The sequence below is a fragment of the Leptonotus elevatus genome, chromosome 11 (genome assembly GCF_054856555.1).
Source record: "Leptonotus elevatus isolate MCC_2025b chromosome 11, RoL_Lele_1.0, whole genome shotgun sequence".
NCBI lineage: Eukaryota > Metazoa > Chordata > Actinopteri > Syngnathiformes > Syngnathidae > Leptonotus > Leptonotus elevatus.
In genome coordinates, this window is record NC_141249.1 from 12,922,884 (window position 1) to 12,950,866 (window position 27,983).

A 27,983-nucleotide genomic window follows, 5' to 3' on the forward strand; every position below is an offset into this window, starting at 1 on the left:
AACCATCAGAGTTGTGAAGGAATTTCACAGCCTGTACACTAAGTATCACATTGGTGAGGCAAGCCATGCACACACATTTCCACTGAGCTGCCCACACCATTAGGTGCACGTCATCCAATACATTAGCAGTGTCAAAAATTCAGCATTTTCAAAGATAACAGTGCTCTGTCTGTTATATGTTTGACAGTGATTATGTTGTGCTTGTAGTTTGCCGTCAAGTAAATGGTGTCAGATTGACAAACATTGACATTGATGTAAATCTTACATTAAACTTTATTTAGATGATGCTATTGTATCAAATGAAATGTCTCGTTTTTTTTTTAAGTCAAACATTGCCTCAGAGCGTTGCTTTACAAACAAAGCTTTATTTACAGTTCCAAAGTCTACAAATATGTACATGTTTGCAAAGGAAACCGTTCATTCACCAACAATCACTGAGTAAAAGTGGGTCTGATAGGCTAGTATATTTACACCCATACAAGTATCGTACAAGCCATGTGCACTTAGTGCACACTCACAGCACATTAATATAAATATTTATTGCCATTTTACACAAATAAAAGGGGGGGGGGGGTAATTAGCGGGATGGGGTTAATTTAATAAATCTAACTAGGACCGGGTATTAAAGTTGATTCATTTCCTGCTTCAGAGAAGACTCGCCTCTACACCAAGAAGATGAGAACGTATTAAGACAGACAAAAGGTCGAAAAGGTGTTCAGTCTACTACATGAAGCACTGCATAGTTACAACAGAGAAGGTTACTTTCTCCAGTATACAATCAATTCAAGAAGACAATCTGGGAGAGTTGAGGTTGGCATCACGTTTTTGGTACATTATCTAATCAGCGACTATATAAAATTAGAAAACAAAACAAAACATTGAGGGTAGAACTAGGTTCAAGTTAAGGTCACTTCAGCTTATAAAGAGTCAGAAAGAAAAGAGCTGTCTTGTACATAAGCTAGAAAAAAATGACAGGACCAAAATAAGGTCACACCAAGGCCTGTAGAGTGGATAGCGACAACGTGTTCATGGAAAATCAACTGGAAAGTCTTGACTGTGTCAGAGTAACCACTCAACTGTGTCTACGTACATCAGGCTGAGGCGCAGCAACGCGAGAAGGTTAAAAACAAACAGTACGCTTGGGCATATCAGGAGCGATAAGGCCCAAACTGAAGTCATGAGGTTGTACTTGGTAAACCAGTTAAAAGTAGAGAAGAAGAATTTCAAAAGGATCATTTACAGCAGGTGAAAAACGTGACATTCAAGGGAGGTCCAAAACATGATGAACAATCAAACGGTGTTCTTACAACATAAAGAGGCACTTGAACTGAATGTTGACTGTCGTCTCTTGGCTACGTTCATTCATCTCAAATGTTTCGCAGGGTTGAGGATGAGGAGACGCTGCGCTAACTAAGCGTGCAGCACGTGGTTCTCTCATGTCGTAGAACGGAAAAGCACGAGGGAGAAAGGCTCAAATCCAGCATTTCAGTACCGTAGTATACAGTACGTCATCCTTTGTTGTGTCCCACTTTCACACTGTATGCTAAGATGCAGTGTATCTACTTGAGAGCATCTTAAACCTGCTGTATATTGGTAAACAGAAGCAACTAACAATCGCCTAAAAATAAATCAGTAGTATTTTACTTGAAGGCTCTTATTAATGTGAGTCTTAAATACTAAAAATGCTTTTTTCATTCTCTTAAATCTCTGACATAAAATCTATTGCCACGTTCACATTATTTGTGCTTTTACAATTAGGTATGCTCAAAGTTTTGCTTTGAAAAACATTAAAACTCTCCATTTATATTTTGACAGGATAATACACAACTCCAGAGTATACTTGCTCCTCTATCCATTTTTTTCTTTTTACAAAATAAATAATGTTTTACACATCATCATATCTGTGATGTCCCAATAGAGGGCAGTCTACATGTTTCAGATCAATCAGTGACACATTTCGGTTACTGAAATTAAAAGAACATCATAAGATGTCAAAATTTAAAGTCAAACATGTTTTGTTAGAAAACGACCAACGACGAAAAGCCACTGCGCAGGGAGGATGACTGACAGCAAGATGTGTTTAAGGCAAATGTCCCATCCCCGACACACAATAACTTCTAATAATAAAAAGGTGACTAATTAAATCACTGATTGTAGTGTAGATTGTACAAAAGGAAATGTGCCACTGATCAACCAACTGTCCACCTACATTAGTTGCTATATATACAAATTTGTTTGTTTGTTTATCTCTATTACACTCTCAAACGCGTGTACATATTTACGAGATTTAAAGATTACAATCAACTGACGGCGGTCCTCTTGGTGATGAGACTCAGCAAGTTTGCGGTGTCCTTCAGCAACAAGTCGAAGATGCTGTCCGCCAGCTGCATCTTGACTGACATCTCATCTTCTTCGTAGCACACCCACTGAGCCTCCTCCTCGTGGAGCTCCTGTACCTGCACGTCAAACACACAGAGCAGAGGTTGGGCGTGTGTTGAAGTTTCAAGAATTACTCCTTAAACCACTGATTAGGGCATGGGCACCATTATTTATTTAGTTTTAGTTTTACCTATTTGGGCCGCAAGAATAAGAATTTAAAAAACAAAATTGACTATAAACAATTATCAATGAGTTGCAATTGTGATTCCCACTTGTATTCAGTTTATTTAATTTATAAACCTGATGGCATTGATTTAATTTTTCCCTCCTTGCTTATTTTGGAATGGCTCCTTTTTTTGTTGTGATTAAATCTAGCTACAGTAAACCCTGCATATTTGTGGTTCAACACCGGCAAATTTGCATATTCATTGATTTTTTTTCTCCCTTATTTGCTAAAAATCTCATCTATTTGCTCTCTTTGTGCTCTGGCCAAAGTAATAAAAGTATTACTCTACCACCATCTGGTGGAATCTCTGTGTAATTTATTGATAGTGTTTGGAGATGTCCTGTGTTGTTGACTGTTCTTGAATGCACATAATGCACAGTCAAAATGAAATTCAAAGTATGTTTCCGCTTCTCTGTGGATGCAGCAACTAACAGCCCGAATATTCTACTGTGTGGAAATGCCAAAAGGTTTTGAATACTTTTATGACTGAATCGTGGTTTATGTAACACAGAATCGTACTTGTGTGCAAAATTTTGATAGCGATATAAAAACATGAAATACAGTATGCATGCGAAATGCATTAATTCATTATCCGTACTGTTTTTCCTCACAAAACTCCCAATTCTGCACAGTGCTGTAATGTAATTGTGTGTGCGCTTACCAGTATTTGATCAACTCTGTCTCGTTTCTTTCGGCCAAATTTCAGCATCTTCTGGCAGTCAGGCTTTTTACTCTTGTTTTTGGCCAAACCGTAAAGTTTTAGAACTTCTTCTGTGACAAATTCCTGAACAACAGACAATAAAAGGTATTTGATTTTTGGGAGGGACAATGTTATGGATGTGTGGCGGTGTTTTGGAGGCAATCAAATCATACCTGCACTTTATTGATGTCTCCTGGCGTCTTGACTCGGTGGGAAAAGGCGGGCCGGAGTCGCTGTGGCTTAACCCACTCGGGCTGATTGGCGTTGGGGTCTTCAGCGTAGATTTCCTGGAGGATCTCCCACGTCAGGTCATACACAGCCTGTGGGAATACAGGCCTTTTATCATCTATTTGATTGTATACTATATTAGTTTTGTTTGATAGAATGATACGTCCACTGTGTCCAATTGCTTGTTTGGACTTCCTGGCGAATAATCAAATGTGAACCCCAAATAGTGTGTTATCACCTGTTTGTAGCTGCGGATGGAGAGGGCCTCCTGGTCTTCCGTGCTGTCCTCAACAACCAAAAACTCTTGGGAAGGTTTGGGGCAGGCCATGTGTGATAGTGAAACCCTTCCTTCTGTTTTAAGGCCACAACTCTCCCAGATCTCCTGAATAGCAGCATGGACCATGTTTTCTACCTCGACAGCTGAGTGGGGCACCACCATGGCAGGTTGTTCTGGCAGTTTAGGGGGTAGAGGAAGCGGGAGCGCGGGTCTCGGTGGAGTCTTTGCTGACTGGTCTCCATCTCGGTTCGGCGTCAGTCCCCTCAGGGGATCTTCAGACCTTCCCACGTCTGCTCCCAGCCTCGTCTCTTTGTCCCTCTGTTTCTGTTGGAGTCTCTGCTGTTCCCTACGTGAGCTGAGGCCAAAGTCCTCATCGAACCAATCCTGATCGTCGCCAAGCTCGTCCAGCAGATCGCGGTTCAGTTCCAGCTCAGCAAGTCGCTTGGCAAGCTCTTCTTGCCCGCTGGCTCCCAAAATTGGACTTTTCTGTTGTAAAAGAAAAATGCTTTTATACTTCCATCTATTCGTTTTCTGCTCAATTAGATACACGATTGTCAGCATAACATTGGACTTTGGTTGCAAAAAATCAATTGAAAGGGGCAAATCAACACGTTGTGTTTGTCAGTTGTCTTTACCTTTCAAAATTTCTCCATAAAACTGTTATTCAATCATCAAAGCACAATTTTTATGTATTACCTGCCTTTGCAAAGATAGTAATGGTAAGAATTAAAAATACATTATTATTGTATAGTAGTGTTTGAAGTGCATTTTTCTTTGTATAGGAGGCATTTCAAATATTTCCCTTTCGAGTATAGCTACATTACTAACACAATTATTAAATATACATTTGATTAATCAAAATGAAGAAGGATCATATATATATGTAGATAGAGATAGAGACTGGGGCCAAGTTGTATTTTACAAATTTAAAAATGTGAAGAATTTCACAAGTTACTTCATGTTAAAGATTAGATTACTATTAATATGAAAAGAAAAATGCACTGAGCTGTCATCAACATCTTACAAATGCAATTATACCATGTAGTGGCAGAATATGACCTCAGCACAAATCCATATTACACATTTTTGTACAGTACATCTTTTTAATTTTAACACAATTTTATAAATTATTATGAAATTACTGTATTAATGACTAAAAGATGCAGCTATATTTCTATTAGTTCTAAATTTAGATTTATTGAGATGAAGAATCAGACTCACCGGTCGGTTACAAAACTCTGGCGAGGACGGCTCCTCTTCGGGTAAAAAGGAAGATAGACCATCTTGTGATTCCAATAATGAAATAATCCCTTGTTCCCCTGACTCAACAATTCCTCCGTTGAGCTGATTGGAAGCTTTAATTTTCTGATCTTTAGCTCTTTTAATCTGAACCAAATCTTGAACGGTGTCAATCACAAAGTTACTTAGTAGTTTGTCTGCTAATATGTCTGGAGAAATTTGGTCCTTCTGCGTGTCCTTGAGGTCACCAGCTTCATGGGTAACCTCAGAAAGTATCAACTGGTTATATGGGCCTACCTCATCCTTCTCAGCTATTGCAAAAATCTCCTGATTATTTGGTGGCACATACTGGTCTAGCACATTGTCTATCCCAGCTACTGAAGAAATCTCCTGACTATTTGTTGGTGTGGACTGATCAAGAGAGTCATCCTTGTCAACTATGGCAATTTCCTGACTACTTGGTGGCAAGTATTGATCTAGCACATTTTCCTTCTCAAGCATGTCCGTTATCTTCTGACCAGTCTGTGGGATGGATAGGTTGTGATATTGGGAATCGAGGTTTTTTTCATCTTTTGGTAGTTCTTGGCTATTGAGGTTTTGCTCTAGGTTAGCTTCTACATCTGTGAACTCTAAGATTAGATCACTTTGAGAGGTTTCTTCACTTTTCTCCAGACTTTGTATATTTTCAGATATATCCTCTTCACTTTTATGTTGATCCTCACACAGCTCTGACACATCAGAATATGAGTTGTCGTGGCCTGCAGCGTCTGTGAAAATCTCAAATTTGTCGGACAGATGAATGATCTTTTCAGGAGGCGCAAAGATCCCATGACGTTCTTGGCACTCAAAGTACACAACACCATTGTAGGTGCCGCAGTTGCTTCCCTCGGACTTGTCTAACTCCACACCAGCCCAAAAACCTCCAGCAAAGCTGGTTGAGCCTTTAAATCTTAGTGTTCCAGGCTGGACGTTTCCAACAAGAACACGGTCTCCGATGTTGAAATTTGGCATTTCATCTATAGTCAAAGGGAGAGTGCCATGAGAGTGAGAGATGGGCGCTGGGGAGATGGAATTTATGCTCTGACTATCATTGCTAGATTCTTCAGTTTCCTGAAGATCTACTCGTTGACCAGATTCATGGCTTGCACCACTATTAACAGACAAGTGACTCGAGTCTTCTGCAATCTCCTCTTCAATCTCTTCCTCTTGACTGCTAAACTGGATTTCCATATGGCAAATTGAGTCCGGCTTGGAAATATGCTGTTCCTTCCTGGTTGAAGAAGGTACCGATGACTCAAAGTCATCTTGGTAAGAAACTTGGACATCCCTTATCGTTGACTTCTTCACTGAGGAGATCTCATCCAAGTCCAGCCTACAGGAATTGTCAATGGATGGGGGTTTGTCATTAGCGTGTGCGATGAGGTCTGCTGCAGCAGAATGTGATTCCAACACAGTGTCATCTTTCTCAGACTCAATTATTTGTGATTGGGCATCTTCAGTAGATGGTCCTAAAGTAGAGTCTGGTGATTGACACCCCTCTTGACCCGAGGTCAGGGAATCCGGGTCGCCATGTGCAGAGGATGGAAGCACAGCTTCAACATTAAGCTTTTCAGATGCCGAGGTAGATCTGTTATGATCTGAATGAAGGAGCGGCACGTCATAAACATTGTCACAATACTTCAGCACAGCTTTAATAAACAATTATGAGAATTAAGAGAAACACAAACGTACTTTGGTAAAGTGATGAATTACTGCTTAGCTCCTCAGTCGGTATTTCACTGCTTTCAAACCTGAAAATATTACACATTTAGTTTAATTTATTTTCTAACAAATGTATAATAATGGATTTGATTGATTACAAATTTGTGTACCTTTTGACAGGAGACAAGAGGCCGGATTGACCTACAACTAAGGTGGAATCTTTCTTCTGAGACTTGCTGAGAGGTGTTGCCGCAGGTTCTTTGTTTAGTTCTGCTTTAGTTTTTCCAATGTAGTTGTCATAGGTCTGAAAATAAAAAGAAATAGGACAGAAATATGGCTATGTAACAAAAAAAACCACACACACACACACAAACAATACACCCAAAAAAAGTGCACAATATTTACCTGTAGCTGTTTCAGCAGGCTGGCCTCTTGTGCTTTCAGGCGCTCCTTATGCCTCATCTTCTGCTCCTTTTTGAGCTGACTTGCCATTGACTTGCGTTTTCTCAGCTCCTCTTTCAGGGCCCTGATACGGCTTTCTATGTCACTCTGCTCTGAAATGGGTTCTGAAAAGCAAATGCGAAAAATACATCAGAGAATGTGCGAGCAAAATCAGACCTCTGTGATTAGAATTAGCAAAGTGTAATCCAACTTGGGCCTCACTCAAATTTAAATCTAATTCTTTAGGGATTAGAGTATGTTTTCTTTATGTCTAAAGTCCACTTTTAAGCTATTTATCAAACTATTTCTGCATAATTTAAGAATAGAAAATAATTTGGAGTAACATACTTTACAATAATTTGTTGATTAAACCACATCAATTTGGTGCTTTGGTAGATTTATTTACAAATGTTTTTGTTGTTGTTGTACTGCGTGAGGTACTTTGTCATTTATTTTCTTGCTGCACAGTGGAAATTGCTTGCGGCATCACATTGCAACTGACAACACTTCTTGGGAGTGACAGTAAATACACCCTAATGGGTTCAGGTTTCAATGCTTACATGCCTACCGGTAGTTATGTTATCAAACTCACCAGTCTGTGAAGCCAGTGATGTTTCTGTGGGCTTATTTGGGGCCTGTTTGGAAATTTGGAAAGAGGCGTGAAGCTGCATCTTGCTCGCACTGCTGATATCAGAGGAAGAGGCACGATTGTGGCTGCCTTTGATTGGAGAAGACTGAACAGAGGACATGACAGATATATTACTTTAGGAGCAACGGCAAGTACCAACAAAATCCATTTCATGTTAACAGACATCCCATGTGTGTGCAAACCTGTTTGCTGAGTGCAAGGGAAGTAAAGTCGTCAATGTAATTTGTAGGGCTGCTCAGGTTAGAGGCAAGCGTCATTTCAGCCACTGATGCAGGTTGTGCTGAGGATGGACTTCTTGGTTCCTGGAAGTGTCCTTCTGTGTGTATACTGCACTCCGATGTTGTTGAGGAATAATCGTCCTCAGTCACATACTCTAAAAAAACAAAACCACACGAAAAAGAACACCAGATGGTTTTGTATTAGAAAAATTATTGATGTTAATCACACGTCACTTATTTCACAATTTAAGAATTTGACAACCTTTTTCACTAATCACTCTTGTTTCTGAGTTTCGATGGCGACTGGACTTTGGGATAATTTCCGAGATTGCCTTGCTCCGACTCTCTGATTTGACACCGTCCTCTCTCCATCTCGCCAGGGCCTGCTTTTCTATCCTCCGGACTTCTGCCTCCTCTTGATCAAGACGCTTTTTCCACTGCAGCAGCTCTTCAGCATGATGACGTCTTTGCATCAACTGCTGCTCCCGCTTAGTCAGGAATCTAACAGGTGGATGTAGGAATAATGCAAAAGAACAATGCAGAGAAGAAGTGTGTGTGTGGAGGGGTAGGGTAAGAAACAAGAAAAATTAAGATGTGATTAAAAGACAGCAGTTTAACGGGAGGTAAACCAGGAAAAATGGTAATGAATAAGGCACAAGTTGGAGAAAGATGTTTAGCATAGCCAAAAAGTTCAAAGCAGGCAGATTCAAATCACCAAGACAACCGTTTTCACAGCAAACTCACTTCAGACATGCTTTACATGATCTACAAGTACTTCTAACTAATCATACAAGTGAGGAAGCTCCATCAACCAAAAGTGATTACAGAGTAGCAAGAAAGAGTGTTAATTTGAGCAACAAATTTCATCCCTGAGATACTGTACTCCTAAATATATTTTTAGTAAAATATAACACTCTCTTTTTGCGTAACGCTGATGTCAGGCCAAAACTTCCTACGTTAAAATTTGGTCAGTTTATTTTTTATTTTTTCCACTAAACTATAATAGTGGTCAATCCCCATGTGGTAGGTTATTATTATTATTATTATTATTATTTTTTTTTACAAATTATTAACCATTATAAACATTCGACAATGGCTTGAGCTCTTTGACGGTGCAATATTAATGGCTCAACAACTGTGGCAAAGTAATTGCTTTAGAGATGTACGGTTTCCACCTAACACCAGTGCTAAATTTCATTTCAGTGTTTCTTCTGTTTGACCAATTGAAAATACCGTACAGTAAACAATATAAAGGCCACCAGTCAGGTACAGAGGTTGGATAATAATATGGCGTCTCAATGACAAACACTGTTACGCCTCAGTATTTATTCTTGATCGAAATTAAAGGTGACCCTCTTTTCCTAATTCAAACTGACGATAGATCAGACACTAAATAACCATCGACCTATTCTCTTGCAGAAAAATGGGGCTTTCTACTTATCAGCCCAAGCTGTGCTGCAGTTACACAATAAAGAGGGACAATTAAGATATACTGGATTAATTAAGGAGACATGCGACTACCTTTTGCGCCACTCTTTTTAAATCGAATTCTTTTAATTCCATGCGGTAGTGTGGCCTAATTTAAAACCTTTTGGATTAATGACTGCCACCAAAGTACAAAGAAATTGGATCTGCAACTCTTGTAAACCTGTAAGCCGAGAAGGAAGAGAGATGTTTTAAATTCAACACCACAGAAGTTAGTACAAATTGCAGAATGGAGTCAAGATTTCCCATCCAACAAGGAAAGGTACAATGAAAATATGCATAACCTTTGACCTTCTCAAAGCAGCCACTCCACATTACTGAACTGGACTTTGGAAAATGAATGTGACTACATTTGCTGTCCTGGGAAAACATTTTAAAGCCAATGTGACGTCAAAAGTTTAGCTTATTTCAACACATCTTTCCTTGGAAATTTATAACGCCCCTCTCACCACATATGCCATCCTGCAAACAAATAAAATAGACTTGAAGCCTCAGAAACCCCAAACTCCTCACATCAGACATCATTCTCCACGACACCCTTGTGAGGGCCCAGTGTTGAATTGGGAGAAGGAGGGGGTGAATGTGAGTTGAGGGTGGGGGCCCAGGCTAGGTGCAAGTGCGGGAGAAGATTTAGAGAGAACTGCACAGTACCTGTCCAAATGGTTGTAGATAAAGAGCTGGAATTTAGAATGAAGGTTGGGAAGACAGACAGTAAGGGAGGCCCAGTGCTGGGCCGTGAACACAGAGAAGAAGCAGTGGACGGGAGAACAGTCTCTACAACACACAAACATGCAACAAAGAAAATGTATCAAGCACACAGACATGTGAAATGTAGGAGAAACGCAATGTGACAGGAACAAAAAGCAAAACAAGGGAACAAAGGGAAGGAAACAAGTAGAGAGAGAGGGAGAGGGAGAGGGAGAGAAAAGAACCACATGAACATGTGTTTTGTGCGTCTTGGTGGAGACAGTCAGCTGCCCGCTGTAATATAGTTAATTTTCAAACGTTTAGGAGGAAGGCAATTACGGTAGCAAAAGTGGGCAAATGGTCGTAAAACAATGCGAGAGTAGACAACAAAGCCCCACAGTAAAAGCTGATCAATGTCAGTATGTTTGTTTTATCTGTTATATTTCTAAACATATTATAGCACATATAAATTCATGCAGGTAAGGTAGCGTAATGCTGTACTATAATTGCACAACTACGATCACCTAGCTAAAAGAACCACCATGACAGAAGTGTGAAATATTAAATTGTAGACAAATAAACCCAACTGTTTTAACTATTCAGTTCTAATCAATCTGTGAAAAGCTCTGCAATCACATGACCTAAGCTGGTAGCCAAGACAAAAAAAGCCTGATTAATTCCAATCACATGCAGCTACTGGTCAACAAAAACAAGTAGAAACAGAAAGACAATTAGGGATGCACCCATACCACTTTTCAGACTAAGGACAAGTACTTACATTTGAGGACTCTATACCAAGTACAATATAATTAAATAGTACTGTTCAAAAAAGAGGCTTTTCTTAAACTTTCATTACAGTCGACCCCCACTATTCGCGGGGATATGGATCGAGCCGGCCTGCAAACAGTGAAAATCTGTGTATAACTGATGTCCATTGAAATACATTGAATGGATAGATAAATGTTTTCAAACCCAAAATATTGTTTAAAAAAAGAACACTGCTAACCATTCATTACACAATATCAACGAAAAAAAGTGTGTGTGTGTGTTTGGGTGGGGGGGACTAACAAAAACCCTAAAAATAAGATATATATTTTTTTTTAAATACCACTACTACTGCTATCACTGCATTCCTTTTTGAAAATTTCATCAACACCGTATTAAGCAATTACATGGGGCAGTGCATTACTGTGAAAGCTGGCTGAGTCTAAAAGGGAACATGGAGCATGATTGTTTTCAGATCCACAACAAGAAAAAGAGGACATGCAATTGAATAATTGTATCAGTTTCTAATCAGGTTTTAGCACTCAACACTCAGCATTAATAGTTGCAACAAGGGTGAGGGAGGTTCCCAAAAAACAATTCACAAAAATTGTATTAATGAACAAGAGCATTTACTTTTCATCCATGCAAGAACGCATCTTCTTGAGCTTCTGCATGATGCTGCTGGTCTCACTTGCAGAGATGGAAGGGGATGGCGATGGGGTGCGACTGTCATCGGTAGGTCTCATGTTGGAACGCGCTGCTTCTGACACAGGAGTTTCTGACATTGGAGAATCCTGGGGAACAGATTGAATTTAAGAATTCAGTTCACATTCTCGACTACAATGAGATTAAAGTTGCCCATTCTTCTGTGGGTGATTAACGATTGCTGTGCTACTTACAGGCGGCGCTTCACACCCAACAGACTTGAGACGCTCTTTTAGTCTCTGTGTTGAGGTCCTCATTCGCTCAATCTCCTCTTGCTGCTTCAACAACAGCTGTTTTTCTTTCCTTGCTACTTTATTTGCTTCTTGAAGACGTTTGATCTCGGCCTGGGGTTACAAAATAGTCAAAAATATATAAGCGCAAAGTTATGGGTCACTAGATGAGGATGTGTGATTGTGTGTGCGTGTGTGTTGTTAACTGTCAACTACCTGCTCCTCCTGAAGTCTCAACAAAAGACCCTTCTGCTTCTTCCTGATAGGCGGCAATTTGTCATCCTCGCCCTTGTTCCTCAGCTGCTTTTTCTGGTGCTCCAACCACGCCAGCTCAGTTCTGATCTTTTCCTTGACAGCTTTCTGGCGTAGACGCAGCAGAGCATTCTGATGCTGCAGTCGTAGGTCCTCGTCTTTCATGTGCTGGCGCACCATGTCCATGGTGAACCGGGAAAAGCTGTCCTTTCCACTGGAAAAGGCCATGTTTGGATTCTGATGCTGCGGGAGAAAGAGCCGAATAATTTTAGGTTATGGCCGGGGAAAACAAAATCTATACAAAACAAAAGGCAATTAGAGGAAGTGAGATAATCCATTGTGAGTGAAAACGTGACGTTAAACTACATTCATCAGTGGAGCTTCATCGCGATGCTTAGATGTACCTATGGAAGTAGTTACACAAAACTGCATGCCAGAACAGGCCTCTCACCTTTGCAACATGATGTGACCCTGAGACTAAGGTTGTGCTGTCATTAGCGGCTTCATCATCTGAATCTTCATGGGGGTGTGACCTGTTTTCCAAAGAACTACGACGGTGCACCTTAGATGGCAGCAGAGAGCTGAAGGAGCGCTCTTCCACCTCATCCTCCGTTCTCGACGAGTCAAACTTGAAAGAGTACTCTGAGAAAAAGAGACAAGCATAGTGCAGTGTTCATTGTAATTCATGGCGAAATGCAAGAATGCTGCACAAAAACAGAGTTGTGATCTTAAAATTCACTGTAGCTATGCTTTTTATGTGGTACCTTTGTCATCAGCTGCAGAGGTGATGCTTTCACTACAGATGGAATCGTTGTCTGCAGTGGGACATTCTTCCTCTATTGAATTGCTGCCTGCTTCCCTGTCTGCCTGCTTGTCATCTTCTTTCTTCCATACCAATTCTGTTTCTTTGTTTACTTCCTGGATATGTTCTGTAGAAGTGCGCGAGGGGCTATTGGGACAGCTATCACCTGGACCGCTGAAGAAACAAGGAGAAAAAACGTGTTATACTTTGTTTCTCACGCCCACTCTGATCCAATGAGTTATATAAATACGTATAGCTAGTACATGAGGCTGGATCTTTGCATGTGCTGTGAATCAGTATGGCTGAGGCTTCGACTTGATTCCTCTCTCTGGAAGCTGGAAGAATAAAATTCAATTCCATGAAAGTATTATATATTATATTGTCGTTAATATTTTAGTGAGCTAAGATTTTTTTCTGAAATCTTACCTGTCGGAATCCGATTTGCTCTGCTTTTCCCGACGGTGCTTGGGCAGAACCGAAGACTCAGGGGCAACAGACACAGCCAGAGCTCCTTCGATCTGAGTCCGCGCCAGATCTGTCAACTGGAAGACAATAATTCACACACAGATGACAATTTGTGTGCTTGTGTCTACACTGGGAATCATGCATTGCATTTATTTATGGTGACTCAACAATTAGTCGTGTCAAAGAATGGCTAACCTCTTTTATGTGACGCGCCGCTTCAGCTGTCTCTTTTTGAGTTAACACGAGTTTTTCCAGCAATTCCTCATGAGCCTGGCCCAAAAACAAACAGCCACTTTAAACATGAATCTCTTCATATTGTCAACTGGTATTTTTTATTTATTTTTTACTGAGGACACAGTAACAAATATATTATAAAAATATTTGGTATGAATGTGAATTTGTACCCGAGCTGTTCTCTGCCTGTCTTCTTCCCGTTGCAGCTGAGCCTCCAGAGCTTTTCTTTCTGCCTGGATCTTCTGCTCATAAAGGTCATTCTCATATTTTTCCTGCTTGGCCTGTAATGTTTATAAAGAAATGCACGGTGAAGTTGATGTCACTGAACACAAAATTAAAGAGGTTAAAAGTATTGGATAAAATAAAAAAAGCCAAGGCCTTGCCTCACCTTCAGGATTTGTGTCAATGAAGCACTCTCCTGCTGGGCCATAGACACATCCATCAGCCTCTCCACATCCCCAAGATGTCTCAAGGACTCATCTATGGACTCCTGGTACTGGAGCTCTGCTGTCATATGATGATGCAGGGCAGATGGAGAATACTGAAAATTACCTGGGAGATGGAGAGGAAGAGAACTTTAGATGTGTGATGATGACGACTCGTGTTCCTGGGGACAACACAGAAACTTAACAGTGTAATTTCTCTAGCTTTATTATTAATAAAAAGTCCTGCAAAAATATTAAAGCTATTTAATCTTGTATAAATGTTTGCAATATGTGATTCTTTACCCGTGGCCCTGTTGCTGTTAGAGGGCCCGACACTAAAGTCATTTCTTGGAAGTTCACAGTGAAAATCTGCGGCTGGAGAAGGGTCCAGAAAGCCAGAGGGAGAAGTCATTCGTGCTCTTGATGGTGGAGACCTTTGCTCCTTGGCCTGCAATGTTTAGGGAACGGTTTGATGAGATGACTAGCAGGTATTAAAATAGATTGGTGGTAAACCCCTGAAATTTATTGAATGGAAATTAAGAGTATTTATGAATTAGCCACAGATTATTAACTCATTTCAAAGACCCAAAAGGGCTCAAAAGGTAATCAGTGTACACTTCCAAATATTATTATGAGTGACCTATAAGGTACACACAATGTAAATAGTAATTGTGAGCAGCCAAATTTAAAAAATCCGGGTTATTGACATATAAATAGTAGTGCATAAATTATTACTTTTCTGAACAGAACTAAAAATGCTCCTTCACATTCAGCATTGAGGTAAATTGTGCACTGACCTGCGGAGCCATGGGTAGACCCATCAGCCTCTCTACATCCCCAAGCTGTCTCAACGACTCGTCTATGGACTCCTGGTACTTGAGCTCTGCTGCCATATACTGTTGCAGGGCAGTAGGTGAATATTGGAGTTTACCTGAACACAAAGGTAGAGGAGACAGTTCACGTCACCTAATCTAAAAAAACACACAATGTTTTTTTGTTTAAAAATGTCTACCATTTTTTCGAGAATCATTCTTGAGAGATGCTGCGGCTTGAGACAAACCCAAATCAGGGAAGGCTGAAGGAGAAGCCAGGCTTTGTCGGGATAGCGGAGATCTTTTACCCTCTATTGCCACACTAGAAGTGCAATACGGAAACATATAGAACCATTAATCCATGTAGCGATGCAAAGAACAAAAATATCTTTGCAACTATTTAGTTGAACGGTAGTATAAAGAAATTTAACATTCTTCCAGAGGAAAGGGTTGACCAAAAATCAATGGCACTACCTTTAGTGGACTGCTCATGCTTTGACAAACTAATCTTAGAATAGACACATTGATATTAACAAATTATCAGTAAAGTCTCTCCTACACTTTGATTTGTTTATCAAATAACAATGGTCTAAAATAGAGTTTGGAAATTAGCATTTATTCAAAGAAAAAAAGCACAAAAAAACCCACAAAGAAATTTCAAATGTGACATGAATGCCACCTGGTGGTAAATAAAAAAAAAAGAAGATATTTATTCAATCACCTGTGTGGACTGGAACCATTCTTTGACTGTTGGCTAACACCGCTGCTATGAAATGACACAAAGTCATCATCATAGACAGCTGCGTCTCTGGGGGAATCTCCAGGTTGAAAAGAGCAAGCAGATGGAGAATTCCTGTCATTCACTGTGTGAGGAAAAAAAGAGACAAATGCCCAGGTGTTTATGTCTACATTTCAAGTACTATCCTATCCTTGCATAAATGGGCACCAGGCAATGTCGTGCGGAGGTAAACTAACCTTTAACATTGAGGTTCTTTAAGTAAATGTTGATTACACTGAAAGGGTCTCCTTTGTTCAATTCCTCCCAGGGCATTTTATTGCTGTTCTGAGGCATTAGTGGTGACGTGAGGGCCAAGCACTTAGCAGCCTCCTTCTGGAAGTCAGTGAGGCGCTGCACTTCCATTCTTTGACCAGCACAGTCATTGGAGCAACCTGTTAATCTTGAAACTTGATTGTTGGAAGGGTGAGGAGGGCTCACTTCATCCTTACTCAAGCTCCCCTCACTCAGAATGGTGCCCTCACTGATAGAACTGCCACTTGAGTCATGTAAAGCCGTCCTATTTTCCCTGTTTTCTTCATCAGATATATAGGGACTGATATAAGGCATGTCATGTGTTCTCTCAAAGCCATCGACTTGGTTCCTTGCTAGTTCACAACTGATAGGAGAGTGTTCTGTTCGATCAGCAGTAATTTGTTGTGGCTGCTTTTTGAAGGTGTGCAAATTCCCAGCTCCCGGAAGAGAGGCACTACTGTTTGGACTAAGACCTGCGCTTGTTATAAGTCTCTGGATTCTTGATGTCAAGTCGGAATCTTCAAATGTGCCAGGTCCAGCCGCTAAGCCTCTCTCATCAAGATCAGCCCGAGTGGACCACGGGACCAAAATATCCCCATCCAAAGAAGTTACCTCACCAAAGTTTATTCCCACCCGGGCAATCTGCCGGGCTTCACTCTCTATTCGGTTAGAGAGAGAGATGGCTGTGGCCTTGAGTGCATCAATACGGGACCTCCTTGACTGACACCAGGTGGGGTTTTCTGCGATAGTGGGCTTGGCGTCACCAGCTGCCACTGTGTTCTCAAGCCTCAGAGGGTAAGTACGGAGAGGGTCATAACTTGTAGTACACCCCAATGCACCAGTGCTGGAGGCGGAGACAGATTTAACAGCTGGGCTGAGGTCAGGATTATGTCTAGAAGTAACTCCAACATCCAAATCACTCCTAAAACAGAAATGACAACACAGATGTGAGCAGCTAGCCACAAGTCATTACAAATGTACAGTTGATCTCCTGCTGCACACTGCACTGAAATATAACCCTTTTAAGTACATGTTTATTTTACAACTGACAACTAATCTATTATAAAATTAATCAATAATTATTTGTCCAAATTCTCACAATTCTGAAATTGTCCTGTTTTTAAACATAGTGAGGGCCCAAACTTTTTTTTTTTAATCCAATTGATCGATTATTAAAATAATGGTTGGTCGCAGCCATAGTTTAAATATGATCATCATATAAGCAAAAAGGCGAAGAACATATAGAGAGAAACAAATCTCATTAGAACAAAACATGAATTGATTACAGTATCAATATTCAACTGTAACTGAAGAAATTGTATATGAATTATAAATGTGCTGTAACCAGCCTTAATCTTCTAAAAACAGAGAAAAGCAGCATGCATATGCCTATATTGTTCTTACTGTCTACAGTAGATGGTTGCAGGCCACCTAGCATACATTTACCTTGCTAATTGAGGAGGTAGTTGATCAGTCAAAGACCTATCACTGCTTGAGGGACTCTGTGGTAGTTCCATTTTCTTATTCTCCTTATCAGACTCTCCAGAGGGCTGGTACATTGGTCTCTGTGGTGCAAAGTTGAAATAGGAGAAGGCAACCACTTAATCAAATTGTATGCAACATATCTGACATAAGGCATTCATTTAAGAAGGAAATAAATGACTTCAATGCTTGTAATTAATACCAGTTGATTTGACACAGCAGAAGATTGCATCTGTATGGCCTCTCCAAGATGGGTCTCATCCATTGTAAAAAGGTTGTAGGTCTCTTCTTGAAATCGTTTCTGCCAAGGGGTGGAAGTTGCCTCAGTGGGAGTGACTACAGTTTTAGCCATTTCCTTTTGTCTTCTGTAGAGCTCCTGAAGCCTCTGGTTTTTTTTCTCCGACTCCTGTTTCAAAGATTTATTTTCTTCTGCCTGTCGTCTTTTTCGCTCCTCTTTTTGCTTAACAATGTACAGACGGATTTTGTCTGAATCATAGTGCCGCTTCTTCTCTTGAGTTTCGGCCACATTTGTGGAACCTGGTCGATGTGGGGAGGGGTTGGCACTACGGCAACCTCTTGAGGGGCCATATGTTGGCACAGTAGTTCCCCAGAAAGAGAGGGGAGTCCTTGTATGGGACAATGATCTTGCTTTCCCCCTCTGACCACCCTTACCTCTCCCAGATTTTGATCGAGATCTCTCCTCCTCCTCAGCTGCTAAACAATCGAGCTGTGGGTCACCAAATATGGCCCGAATGTCTGCTGCCAATAGATCTTTGCCTAAAGGCACTGGGCACTTGTCTTGACAAGCAGATGCGGGGCTAGAAGTGGATGCGGAGTGGCTTTTGGCTTGACCCTGAAATGAACTGCGACTCCTGTCTGTACTTTTAGGGCGAGAGGGGTGGTTTGCTTCAGAGCCTTTGTCAGCACTGGACCGCCGATAGGAAGCTGTAAACAGTAGGGAGTAGGTGGAGGTCAAAACATTTGAATAATGAGAACATGAAAAGCATCAAAATGCGTATGATGTACTGAATGTCTATGTCAAAACAATACTGATGACACCAGCTATTTGCAGGGGATAGGGAACAAACTAGCCTACAAATAAATAAATTCAGTGTATAATTGACGGCCATTAAAATATATTGGCTGGGAGGGGTCATTTTTTACAAAATGAAAAAAAACCCACACTTAACTACGTTTCTCTCCTTGGCCTAGCATTCAAAGACATCACATGGGGTGGAGAGTGGGAGGGTGCCATGCCAACTTTAATCATTCCGTGCCAAAGAGAAAATCGCAGTCTAGATTGGAAAGAATCTAATCCATACAGTTGTGAAGCACGCTATGTTGAGCCGAGCTTCACCGGACGCCAATCCTACTCTGCCGCTACCCAGGGTTCTTGCCGCACGCAGTGAGAGCAACCTCATAATTTAATAAGGCCACGACTCATTGTTCACCCAACCAAAACTGCCAGTCGACCTCAATTTCTTCCGGTCAATGGTAGCCAGTCAAGAAAAAGTTAATAGGGCAAAGATGAGTGAGTGACAGTATATCGCCAGCCAACGACTTTATAGCTTATGTAATTGATTACAGCTGGATTGTTTTAGGTGTATAGGATGTTGTGCATGTAGACATACAAACGTCATAAAAGACAAGAAAACATGTATCAGTTTCATGGATGGACTCCGTGACAGATAATGAAAACCCTGTGCAATAATGTTGGACCATTGGAATATTAAGTGAGTGCAGTGAGTACAAAAAAATAAATAAATGAGAATTCTCTTAAGGGATGAATCCTTGTCAGACACCTAGTAGATGTAAATAATGGAAAGGCGCATTTATGACATCTTGAGTGACACATTCTGAGTGGCTGCTCAAAGCACTCCACCATTTATCACCTTTTTTTTTTTTTTTTAAATCTATGCATTCTTTTTAGTGTTTGACACACTGCATGATGATACTCTGCCAAGAGGTGCAGGAAGATCATTTGAGAAACAGCAAAGATGGCAAGATTACAGTTGGGCTGAGTCAGCTGTCTATACTGCAATGGCCTGATGTGTGTTGTTAAAAAACAAAAACAGAGGTTTTGTGGTATAATGTATGGATTGAAGAGTTCACTTGCCCAATCCTGTTTGTTGCAGCTTGTCATCGAGACGGTGCCTCTTCTCCCTGGCTTGCTTGGGAGCTGTACCAAGTACCTTGTTTACCAGCTTTAAGCCCTCCCGCCAGGAAGCAGGGGTAATCACTGCAAGAAAAATATAATTAATACTGTGTTTGCTTGTCTAGTGTAGTACAGATATAATAAACAGGTGATGAAAGCTCTGTCATTTTAAAGCCCACACAAATTCAAGTAGTTCCTGGTAATCAAAATACATGTGGACAAACAAGCTTTTGTCTGAACTGATCGGAAGAATCACATGAACTTGGCTGCGGGTTTCGGAGCTATTTATGGCGCCATGCCTCATGAATGAATTCAAACAAGCCAAGATGGAAGAGGTAACAAAAAAACATAGATACCATAGATGTGAGGCAGACAAATGTATGCAACACAAATCTACTGCCTACATCTACGTGCGACCAATTCGAGTACCTTGATTCAAAAAAATTTGAGGATTTTTTGTAATGCCTGTGTGCACACAGACATAAAAGACTGTGGGTTCTGATGTCATTTTGTTCCATACTCACTAATGATTCCAAACAGGAAAATACAGCTGCTATACTGTTTAAGCAAAAAAAAAAAGAAAAAAAAAAGTTGATTATCTAAAAGTGAAAATAACTTGGTCGTTCATTCAAAGTGTTATTTTGTCTTCTGTATTCTTAAATTTATTTTTTTAATTTTAACCACATTCTCGATTTTTCAATAACATTTTCAGATATCCTAATACCAAAATATTAGATATCTCCAGCTCTACATTAGTCCATATATATAAAAAAAATGTTGAGCACACAAACAATCAGACCTGTTTAATATGTAACCATTGTAAATTTTGATCAAAGTGCAAATTCATCCTTCTTTCTACCCGTTTTTGCATTTTGGCCAGAGGCAGCTTTGTAGATTTTTCTGGTTGGTTTAGGTTCTCTCTCCACGTAACGATGCTTTTCCCGTTGCGACCTTGCTGCTGAGCTTTCTGAAAAGAAAACACAACAAACAAGTAAGACATCTGCCCCCAAGTGTCTCGCTCCTTACCTCTAACGTTTATGTTGCGTCTTACCAGCAAACTGCTTTATTGGGTCTTTCCGTGTGTCCTTGTTTAAACTGTTAAGATCTTCCTCTTTGAATGCATTCCCATGGGTAGTACGTGTCCTTGCCTCAGTTTTGCTGAAGCCTGAAAAAGAAGCAAACAACTTAAATCGTTAGTCGCATAATATAATTTCGTAACTGTACTTCTACTATAATAGTCCATTGAGTCCATGTTACCTTTGTAAGTGGCCGCTTGTGGTGCAGCTGCTACCTTCCTTATTTTGGCTGTAGTGCCACCTCGGTTAATCTTACTGGACATTATGGGCTGATCAAGACGGTCCAAAACTTTTTCTTTCTCTGCAGCTTCCTCCTGATGTTTCACCTGCTTTCGAATACGATCTTTGAGCTTTTCCAGTTTATCGTCTGGTTGGTGTCGCCTCAAGTTTTCCAAACGCTGGGAATCAGAGCCTGGACTGGTGGAAGGAGTGCTTTCCCATCTACATAAGTCAGAGGCAGGAGGTAGAAACTGACTGGATTTTTGAATATCTATGTTCTGGGTGACTTGTGCCCCGGGACTGCCGTTTTCCTCAGTTGGGACTGAGCTTGTCGCATGGGATGGCTTGGCATAGGTCTGCAGGGTGTCTGTCACAGTGAGCGGGTCATTAAAGGAGCAGACCTCTGTACTATCTGCGGGGCGTGTGATGTCTTGGTGCCCGTCCGTTTGCTTGTCCCAAAAGTCTTTCTGGTAGACAGGCTTGCTAAGTGGAGCGTCTGAGGATGGGGACAAAGACCCTGACATTGACTGCAGTCTGTAAGCATCCAGCTGAGATGAGGTTTGTGATGGAGGGGTGGGCTCTCTGGAGACAAACCAGATTACATTGGATCAGCAAAGAGGATCAAGATTTAGTCTTAATTCAACATTCACACATATGGAGGTTAAGATTTCGCATTTGTGCCATTAACTGATATTACAATAGATGTGTAAAACAAAACAAAAAAAACAGTGTGGAGATTTAATGTGATAATGTGTTATTGTTAAAAGAGAGACAGTTTTGTTGTGATATGGTTTCTTCCATTCTTTTTTGGCCGAATATAAGTTGACATTACATTGAACTTCTAAATTGCAAATGCAACTTCCAGTTCACAGTTCACCACTTTTTTCATGGTATCTAAAATGTAATATTAATTTTAATACCATGCAACATAGAATTAGAATATATTAGCATTTTGAATATACCACAAGGCACAAACAACATCTGACAGGACAGACACAGACATAAATATTAGTTCAAATGGTCAATACCAACCTGTATGAATCCAGCTGTTCCCTGAGCGCCATACTGTTGTGTTGGCTGACATTGCTGTCTTGGGTGGCATTTCTTAGCGGGCTGCGGGAGCGTCTCTTTTTGGAACTTGACCGCTGACGTTCTTTGGACTTCAAGGACCCCCTTGTCTCATCTGTGATGATGAGAACGCAAACTTAATATCCCATTAACATAAAACATATGCAAGTTTTTTTTTTTGTTTGTTTGCATTTTAGAGAATATAATTCTCTATTTGTCGTAACATGATTCAGCAACATTTTGGCATAACCAACCTCTGCTGCGGACCGATACAGATAGATTCTTCTTCGGCGGGTCCATGACAGAGAGGAGGAGTGCTGTTGTCCCAGGAACGGCCTCCACATGGTTTTCGATTCGTCGCAGCTACACATGCAATAATATCATATACTTTGCTGTGTGGTATGTAATTGGTCTACTGACTCAAGTTTTGTCTTTGTCTTCATTAAAAAGCAGTAATTCCCATACCTGTCTGAATATTGTAAATATAGAATATCAATTAAATAACCAACAACAATCTAATTATTGTAAAACCAAAAGCTGCACTGAAAATACCACAATGGTTTTATGCCTTTAATGTGGACAAAATAAGATCTTTAGTTCTGAATTACAAAATGGTTCCTTTGTGTACTTACAGTGGCCTTGGACTGAGGCAAATTGTTCCATGCAGTTGTTAAATCTGTTGAGGAAGATAAATTATGACAAGGAATATCAAATGTGATGTACCGGACAAATCAAAAATTAAACACACAGTTTCATTACACACCTGTATCAACGTTGTGATCTGTGTGCTGATGACCTGTGACACCAAGGGGCAGAGCCCTTTTACTACTCCTCATCTCACCCATTCACCTGCAGACAAGGTTAGTAATGAGATTACCTGAGATGTAGAATAAGATAAAAGAAAGGGGAGAATGATGAACTCGTGTACTGGGTATGTACTACTGTTGTTTGTACTTATTTTTGGCAAACAGACAAACAGTGGACTTGTGATTTGAGAATTCACTCATGTACAGATTTATTTTAGGAACCACTCATCCGTTATGTGTAGAAAAATGTAGCCTAGTCACGATTTTCTGTAACATCACAAAAATAAAGTCGGACACTCGTTGTATTGTAGCGTCATTTTAACTATGAAAACGAACAGTTACTGTCGGTCATAAATACGCCACTAAATCTTGAAGCTAGTTGTCCGCTAAACCAAACTTGCACCACACAAGGTAGAAGTTCAGTTAGACAGTGGCAGTGCCCATGTCTATGTTGCTCCACACTCTCCAAACTACAAATAGCTGCTTAGCAGAAAATCGTTTCCATGTACGACTGCCAGTTCATGTTCGCGGTGCGGATTCAGCAATAGCAGAGGGCGCCTTTGCAGCATCTGCACCATTCATGTAACGCCTGCACTTTGCTGATCACTCAAATGTTCTTTGTTTTATATTGGAGAGTAATTCTTCATCATTTTCATCAGAATAGTTGACATGTACCTACAGATACCGTGCATGTACATTAAGTCTGTGCTTTCTTAGCTGTAAGCTGTTGATTTAAGCATAATTTTAGGGGCACAGAAAATAGATGTTTGTAAGCATTTGAAAATGCTATCAAACTATTTGGGGATTAGTATGTATCAATGGCTTGACTATTAATTAATAAAGGCAATTAGAATCAGTTTTAGGGAAGTGTTAATTTTGAGCGGGGGTCCATTTCAAAGTGATACTGAAATTACTCAAAAACAATGGGCTTCCCCAGACCAAAATCAAAACAAAACTCAAACAGTCAGCACTTTCAAACAAGGAAATTAGTTAGCCACAGCCAATTACAGATAAAACTGCCCTTGATGCCAATTCATAAAGAACACAATCAAGTGCATAAAATGAGCGGGTTCCTTCTGACTGTATATATACCCTCTGCTACAACGCTCAGTTTCTACAGAGCAATGTTATGTCAACTTGTCATTTAAAACTGGTTTTACAACAATTGTGCTTTCCTCGAAGTGTCTCAATGAGTGAGGGTGAAACTTGACGATTATCAGACGTCATGTGTGTGTGTGTGACGTTTACCTAAAAAGACCTGTAATTCCAGAGTGTAGCAGCCGTAGAGAGTCCAAGCTGGGCAACAATTTTCAAAACACAATTACCCTTTGAGGGCCCTCTCCTCTCAGTGGCCCTTTTTTTTTTTTTTAAAGAGACTTTAAAGAAGAAAAGTCATGCAGCTTGGTCATATGAATTACATGACATTGCCCTGAGCTGAACACACTCCCCTTCTGACAGCAAACAGGGAGCAGTTATCTAGTTATATTTATAGCTTAGTCATGTATGAGGTGTATACCAAAAACCAGGAGTGTCGCTTTGTGGGCTAGTGAGCGCAAAATTTCAGAAATGGCTAACAAAGACTGGAAAATTATTTTCAATTCAATAGACATTTGTGCCATACCGTACATGGAGCCGATCTTAGTTCTTCAGTAAGCTGCAGTAATATTTAACATTATCCGCAGAGGATAAGTAATACATCCTGTATTGTTACATTATCTGTTGACATGTGTTGCTCTACCATTAGTGTTCAAATATATGTTGCTTGAATTTGAGGGAAGTGGGAAAATTGTTCAGAGCTACCGCACAAACCTTGGGTAGATTTGATACAACAATTTAAGAAACTACTGGTGTACTGCGCAACAGACATCGAACAGGTCGGCCAACAGTAGTTGACGCCCACCCGAAAATACTTAATGTAGAACTAACTCTGTAATATTATTCGTTTCAAGTTAATTTAATTATGTCCGTTCCAATTATTTTGCTTACTTGACAAGTGAGCAGGTTCAAACAAAATGTGGTGCTCTCTCTTGAGTTGTTATAACGCATTGAGATGTAAATATCGTGAAATTAAAGCTGGAATTCTGAACTTTTGTCACATATTCATCTTTTGATTTGAAACCCAAATATATTCATTCATAAGTATACAACAAAAACAAAGTAATTTCAATTGACCTTGCTGTTCCAGTACTTCTGGTGGGTACTGTAGAAAGCCTAATGATACTAGTCACACCACTGTCTAAAAACAAGTACGAGTAATTTTTTCCCCTTTGAAATTACAATTTAATATGTAATATTTTTTTCAGTTGCTCCTCCCATGTATTCTTTTTAACAAACACAAGAAATAAATACATTAATTTGAATGACAATAAAAAAATATCAGATTTTATTGTTCCCATTGGTTAGGTATACACTAAAAATAAAGGCCAATGAACCATTAATTAATATTAAAAATAGGATTTTAATTTATTTTTATTTTTAACGTCAGTTGTTCTGGTCTTTTAAATCGTTCATTATAACTTCACAAAATTCTACCAAACAAGTGTGGCGTAAACCAAAGTCAGTAAATTAGATTCAAACAATAATGCAAGAAATCTGTGGATTTATCACTTCGACTTTTCATGTTTCACTAAAGAGTTAAGTGTAAAAATGTCGAATGCACTTCTTAAGCAGTGAACCTATTTAACCTTTGCATTTGAAAACTGCATTCTACCACAATGGTGTTGTCTATTTTAATTTGCCTGATTGTTTAGCACTACTAGTAAAGAAGTACTGTGGTGACATAGGTGACATCCAATGCAAAAATGTAAATACAGTGCTTTTATTTATGCATGTTTTGAATTTTAAAGTGAAGGTGGCTCACTTGTACAACACAATGTTTAACTTATAACTTTTGTGTACAGTACATATAAATAAGACAATCACAACTCTATTTTACTGTATTTTTGACCATTCCTGCAGATTTCCGCATACACCTGTATTGGGGGATAAGTATCATATCAAGGTTTTATCCAGAAGTATTGAAGAATTGGTAGATCAGATAAAGACACTACCACACCTCAATCAGCCAATTGCGGACTCACAGTGGTCGTTAGGTTAGCAAATGTTAAGTTGCTTAGTTACAAACATAGGGCAGCGGGAAGGAATGATCCTTTGTGAGGATTCAAATATTGCGTTTTTAAGGATACGAATTATGACATTTGTTGATATACTCTTTTTACAGTCTTTAATTTGTAGACTGTACTTTTGATCAAGGGGTTTCAAAACATGTTGTTGATAATCTTCTTAGGGCGTCAACGAACGAAAGGTGGGATAGTATGACCTACGATTTAACGATGAGCGTTTAAGTCCTCAAACATTATTACGGCACCAACTCTTTTCGACCTTTAACTTTATTATGACTCATATGTTCGTCGGCCCAGGAAATTACCGGAGAACTCGAGAGTTAACATTCGAGCTAGCCGTCAAGAAGTCGTAAATAAACTAAAAAAAAAAAAAAGGTTAACAAAAATATACCATGCTTACCCTTTAAGATGGTGTTCCGAATCATTTAGACGTCCATAGTTACGCTGATAAATTCAGGAAAGGAAAAGTCCTTGCATCAGCAGAAATCTTCAGCTCGCTCCAGTAGTCTCTTTGCTAATGTTAGCTCCAAGCAGCTAGCGACTACCATTTGTGCTAAGCTAGCAAGTTTTTCAGCCACGCGCAGCCATTGTTGCTGTCCGAGACACTTCCCGGGGATGAAAAACAAATTCTGTCCAGATAGTTAGTGTTCCAGAAACAAAAAGTGGGTACGCGCTTCTTAGTTGATCTTTGCCGGGTTACTGTCATAAACCTTTCGGAACCACTGAAAACTAGACATCCAAGATGGGGCGCTTTGTGACGGACGTCTCAGTCAAATATCGCGAGATTTTGGACACGTCAAAAACACGGGGAAAATGCAGCCAATGATATACTGTACTATTAGTATTATTATTATTATTATTATTATTATTATTATTATTATTATTGCATAATAGGTACAGTACATATCAATAATTTTGAATATCATAGAAATGCTTGTTTATTTTAATGATTTGAATTTAAAAAAGGAAACTCATAAGTGTGTCACAAAAGATATACAGTCGACTCCAAAAGTATTCGAACGACAAGGTTGATTCTTTAGTTTTTGTCATATACTGTCTGAAGACATTTGGGTTTCAGATGAATATTAGACAAAAGTTTAGAATTCCATCTTTTATTTCATGCTATTTACATCTAAATGACAATTCCTGAAAGAGTACCTTTTGTTTGACCACACCCATTTTTCAAGTGCGCAAAAGTGCTTGAACATACATTATTAAATTAACTTAAAGTGAATAACATTTAATATTTGGTAGTATAACCCTTACTTGCTATAACTCTATCAAGCTTGCGAGCCACTGTCTTCAACAGACTACTGCATTTTCCTTTGAAATGCCTTTCCAGGCCTTTACTGCAACTTCTTTCACTATCAGTTTTTGTTCGTTTCTGGGAGTTCCGCTCTACAGTCTTCTCTTCAGCACGTACAATACATGCTGGTTAAGGTCCGGTGATTTACTTGGCCAAAGCCCTTCCACTTTCCCCCCAGATGAAGTCATGTACTGGCAGTGTGTTTTGGGTTATTGTCTTGTTTTATGTTGAAGCTTCTCCTGCCAGACAAAGTTTTTGTAGACTTCAGAGTTTATTCGACTGCTACAATCATGAGTTTTGTCATCAATAAAGACTGGTGAGCCCATTCCAAAAGCAGCCATGCAAGTCCAAGCCATAAATGAGCAAATCACAGTTCAGTGTCTTGCCCTTCCATAGAAGACAGTCAGAGCAGCGATTCGAACCATTGTGTTTTGATCAATTAAAACGAAACTAAAGTAAACCAAAAATAACTCTTATCCATGCATATAGTTGATTGTGTTGTAAGCGATTTACGTGCCGTTACTGCCATCGTGCGGTCAAGATTCCTATTACATCCCCACTAATAAAACTATTAGGCAGGGCGTGCTTACAGGTGGCTCATAAACACACAAAATGCATCACGATGGCGCTGAACAAGAATCTTGAAGAACAAATACGAATGTCTGAAAATATATTCAATATATATATATATATATATATATATATATATATATATTTATATATATATATATAAATATATATATATATATATATTTTGCGCAGTCTTCTTTTGAATGAATAAAAGGGGTCCAACCCCCTC

General features: G+C 39.7%; 1 protein-coding gene across 2 annotated transcripts; it reads right to left on the minus strand.

The window, feature by feature from the left end:
- Positions 1-345: 345 nt before the first annotated feature.
- Positions 346-26,624, minus strand: cep350 (centrosomal protein 350). 2 transcript variants are annotated; one of them, XM_086088799.1, is made up of 38 exons: positions 26,279-26,624; positions 22,714-22,799; positions 22,583-22,626; positions 22,205-22,313; positions 21,915-22,065; positions 20,845-21,464; positions 20,639-20,752; positions 20,447-20,554; positions 19,549-19,671; positions 17,635-18,377; positions 17,397-17,515; positions 15,896-16,872; positions 15,642-15,783; positions 15,121-15,242; positions 14,906-15,039; positions 14,412-14,556; positions 14,072-14,235; positions 13,854-13,964; positions 13,645-13,719; positions 13,411-13,526; positions 13,248-13,319; positions 12,947-13,158; positions 12,634-12,824; positions 12,147-12,425; positions 11,895-12,044; positions 11,629-11,789; positions 10,195-10,317; positions 8,321-8,559; positions 8,023-8,213; positions 7,784-7,925; positions 7,156-7,316; positions 6,921-7,054; positions 6,781-6,839; positions 5,032-6,686; positions 3,772-4,296; positions 3,479-3,625; positions 3,267-3,389; positions 346-2,456 (listed from the first exon to the last, which is right to left on the minus strand). In XM_086088799.1, the coding sequence occupies exons 2-38, from the start codon at positions 22,793-22,795 to the stop codon at positions 2,301-2,303; spliced, it is 8,919 nt and encodes a 2,972-aa protein (XP_085944925.1). In that variant the 5' UTR covers positions 22,796-22,799; positions 26,279-26,624; the 3' UTR covers positions 346-2,300. The 2 variants fall into 2 exon arrangements, with proteins under 2 accessions (XP_085944925.1, XP_085944926.1); XM_086088800.1 differs by lacking the exon at positions 10,195-10,317.
- Between the last annotated feature and the right edge of the window lie 1,359 nt (positions 26,625-27,983).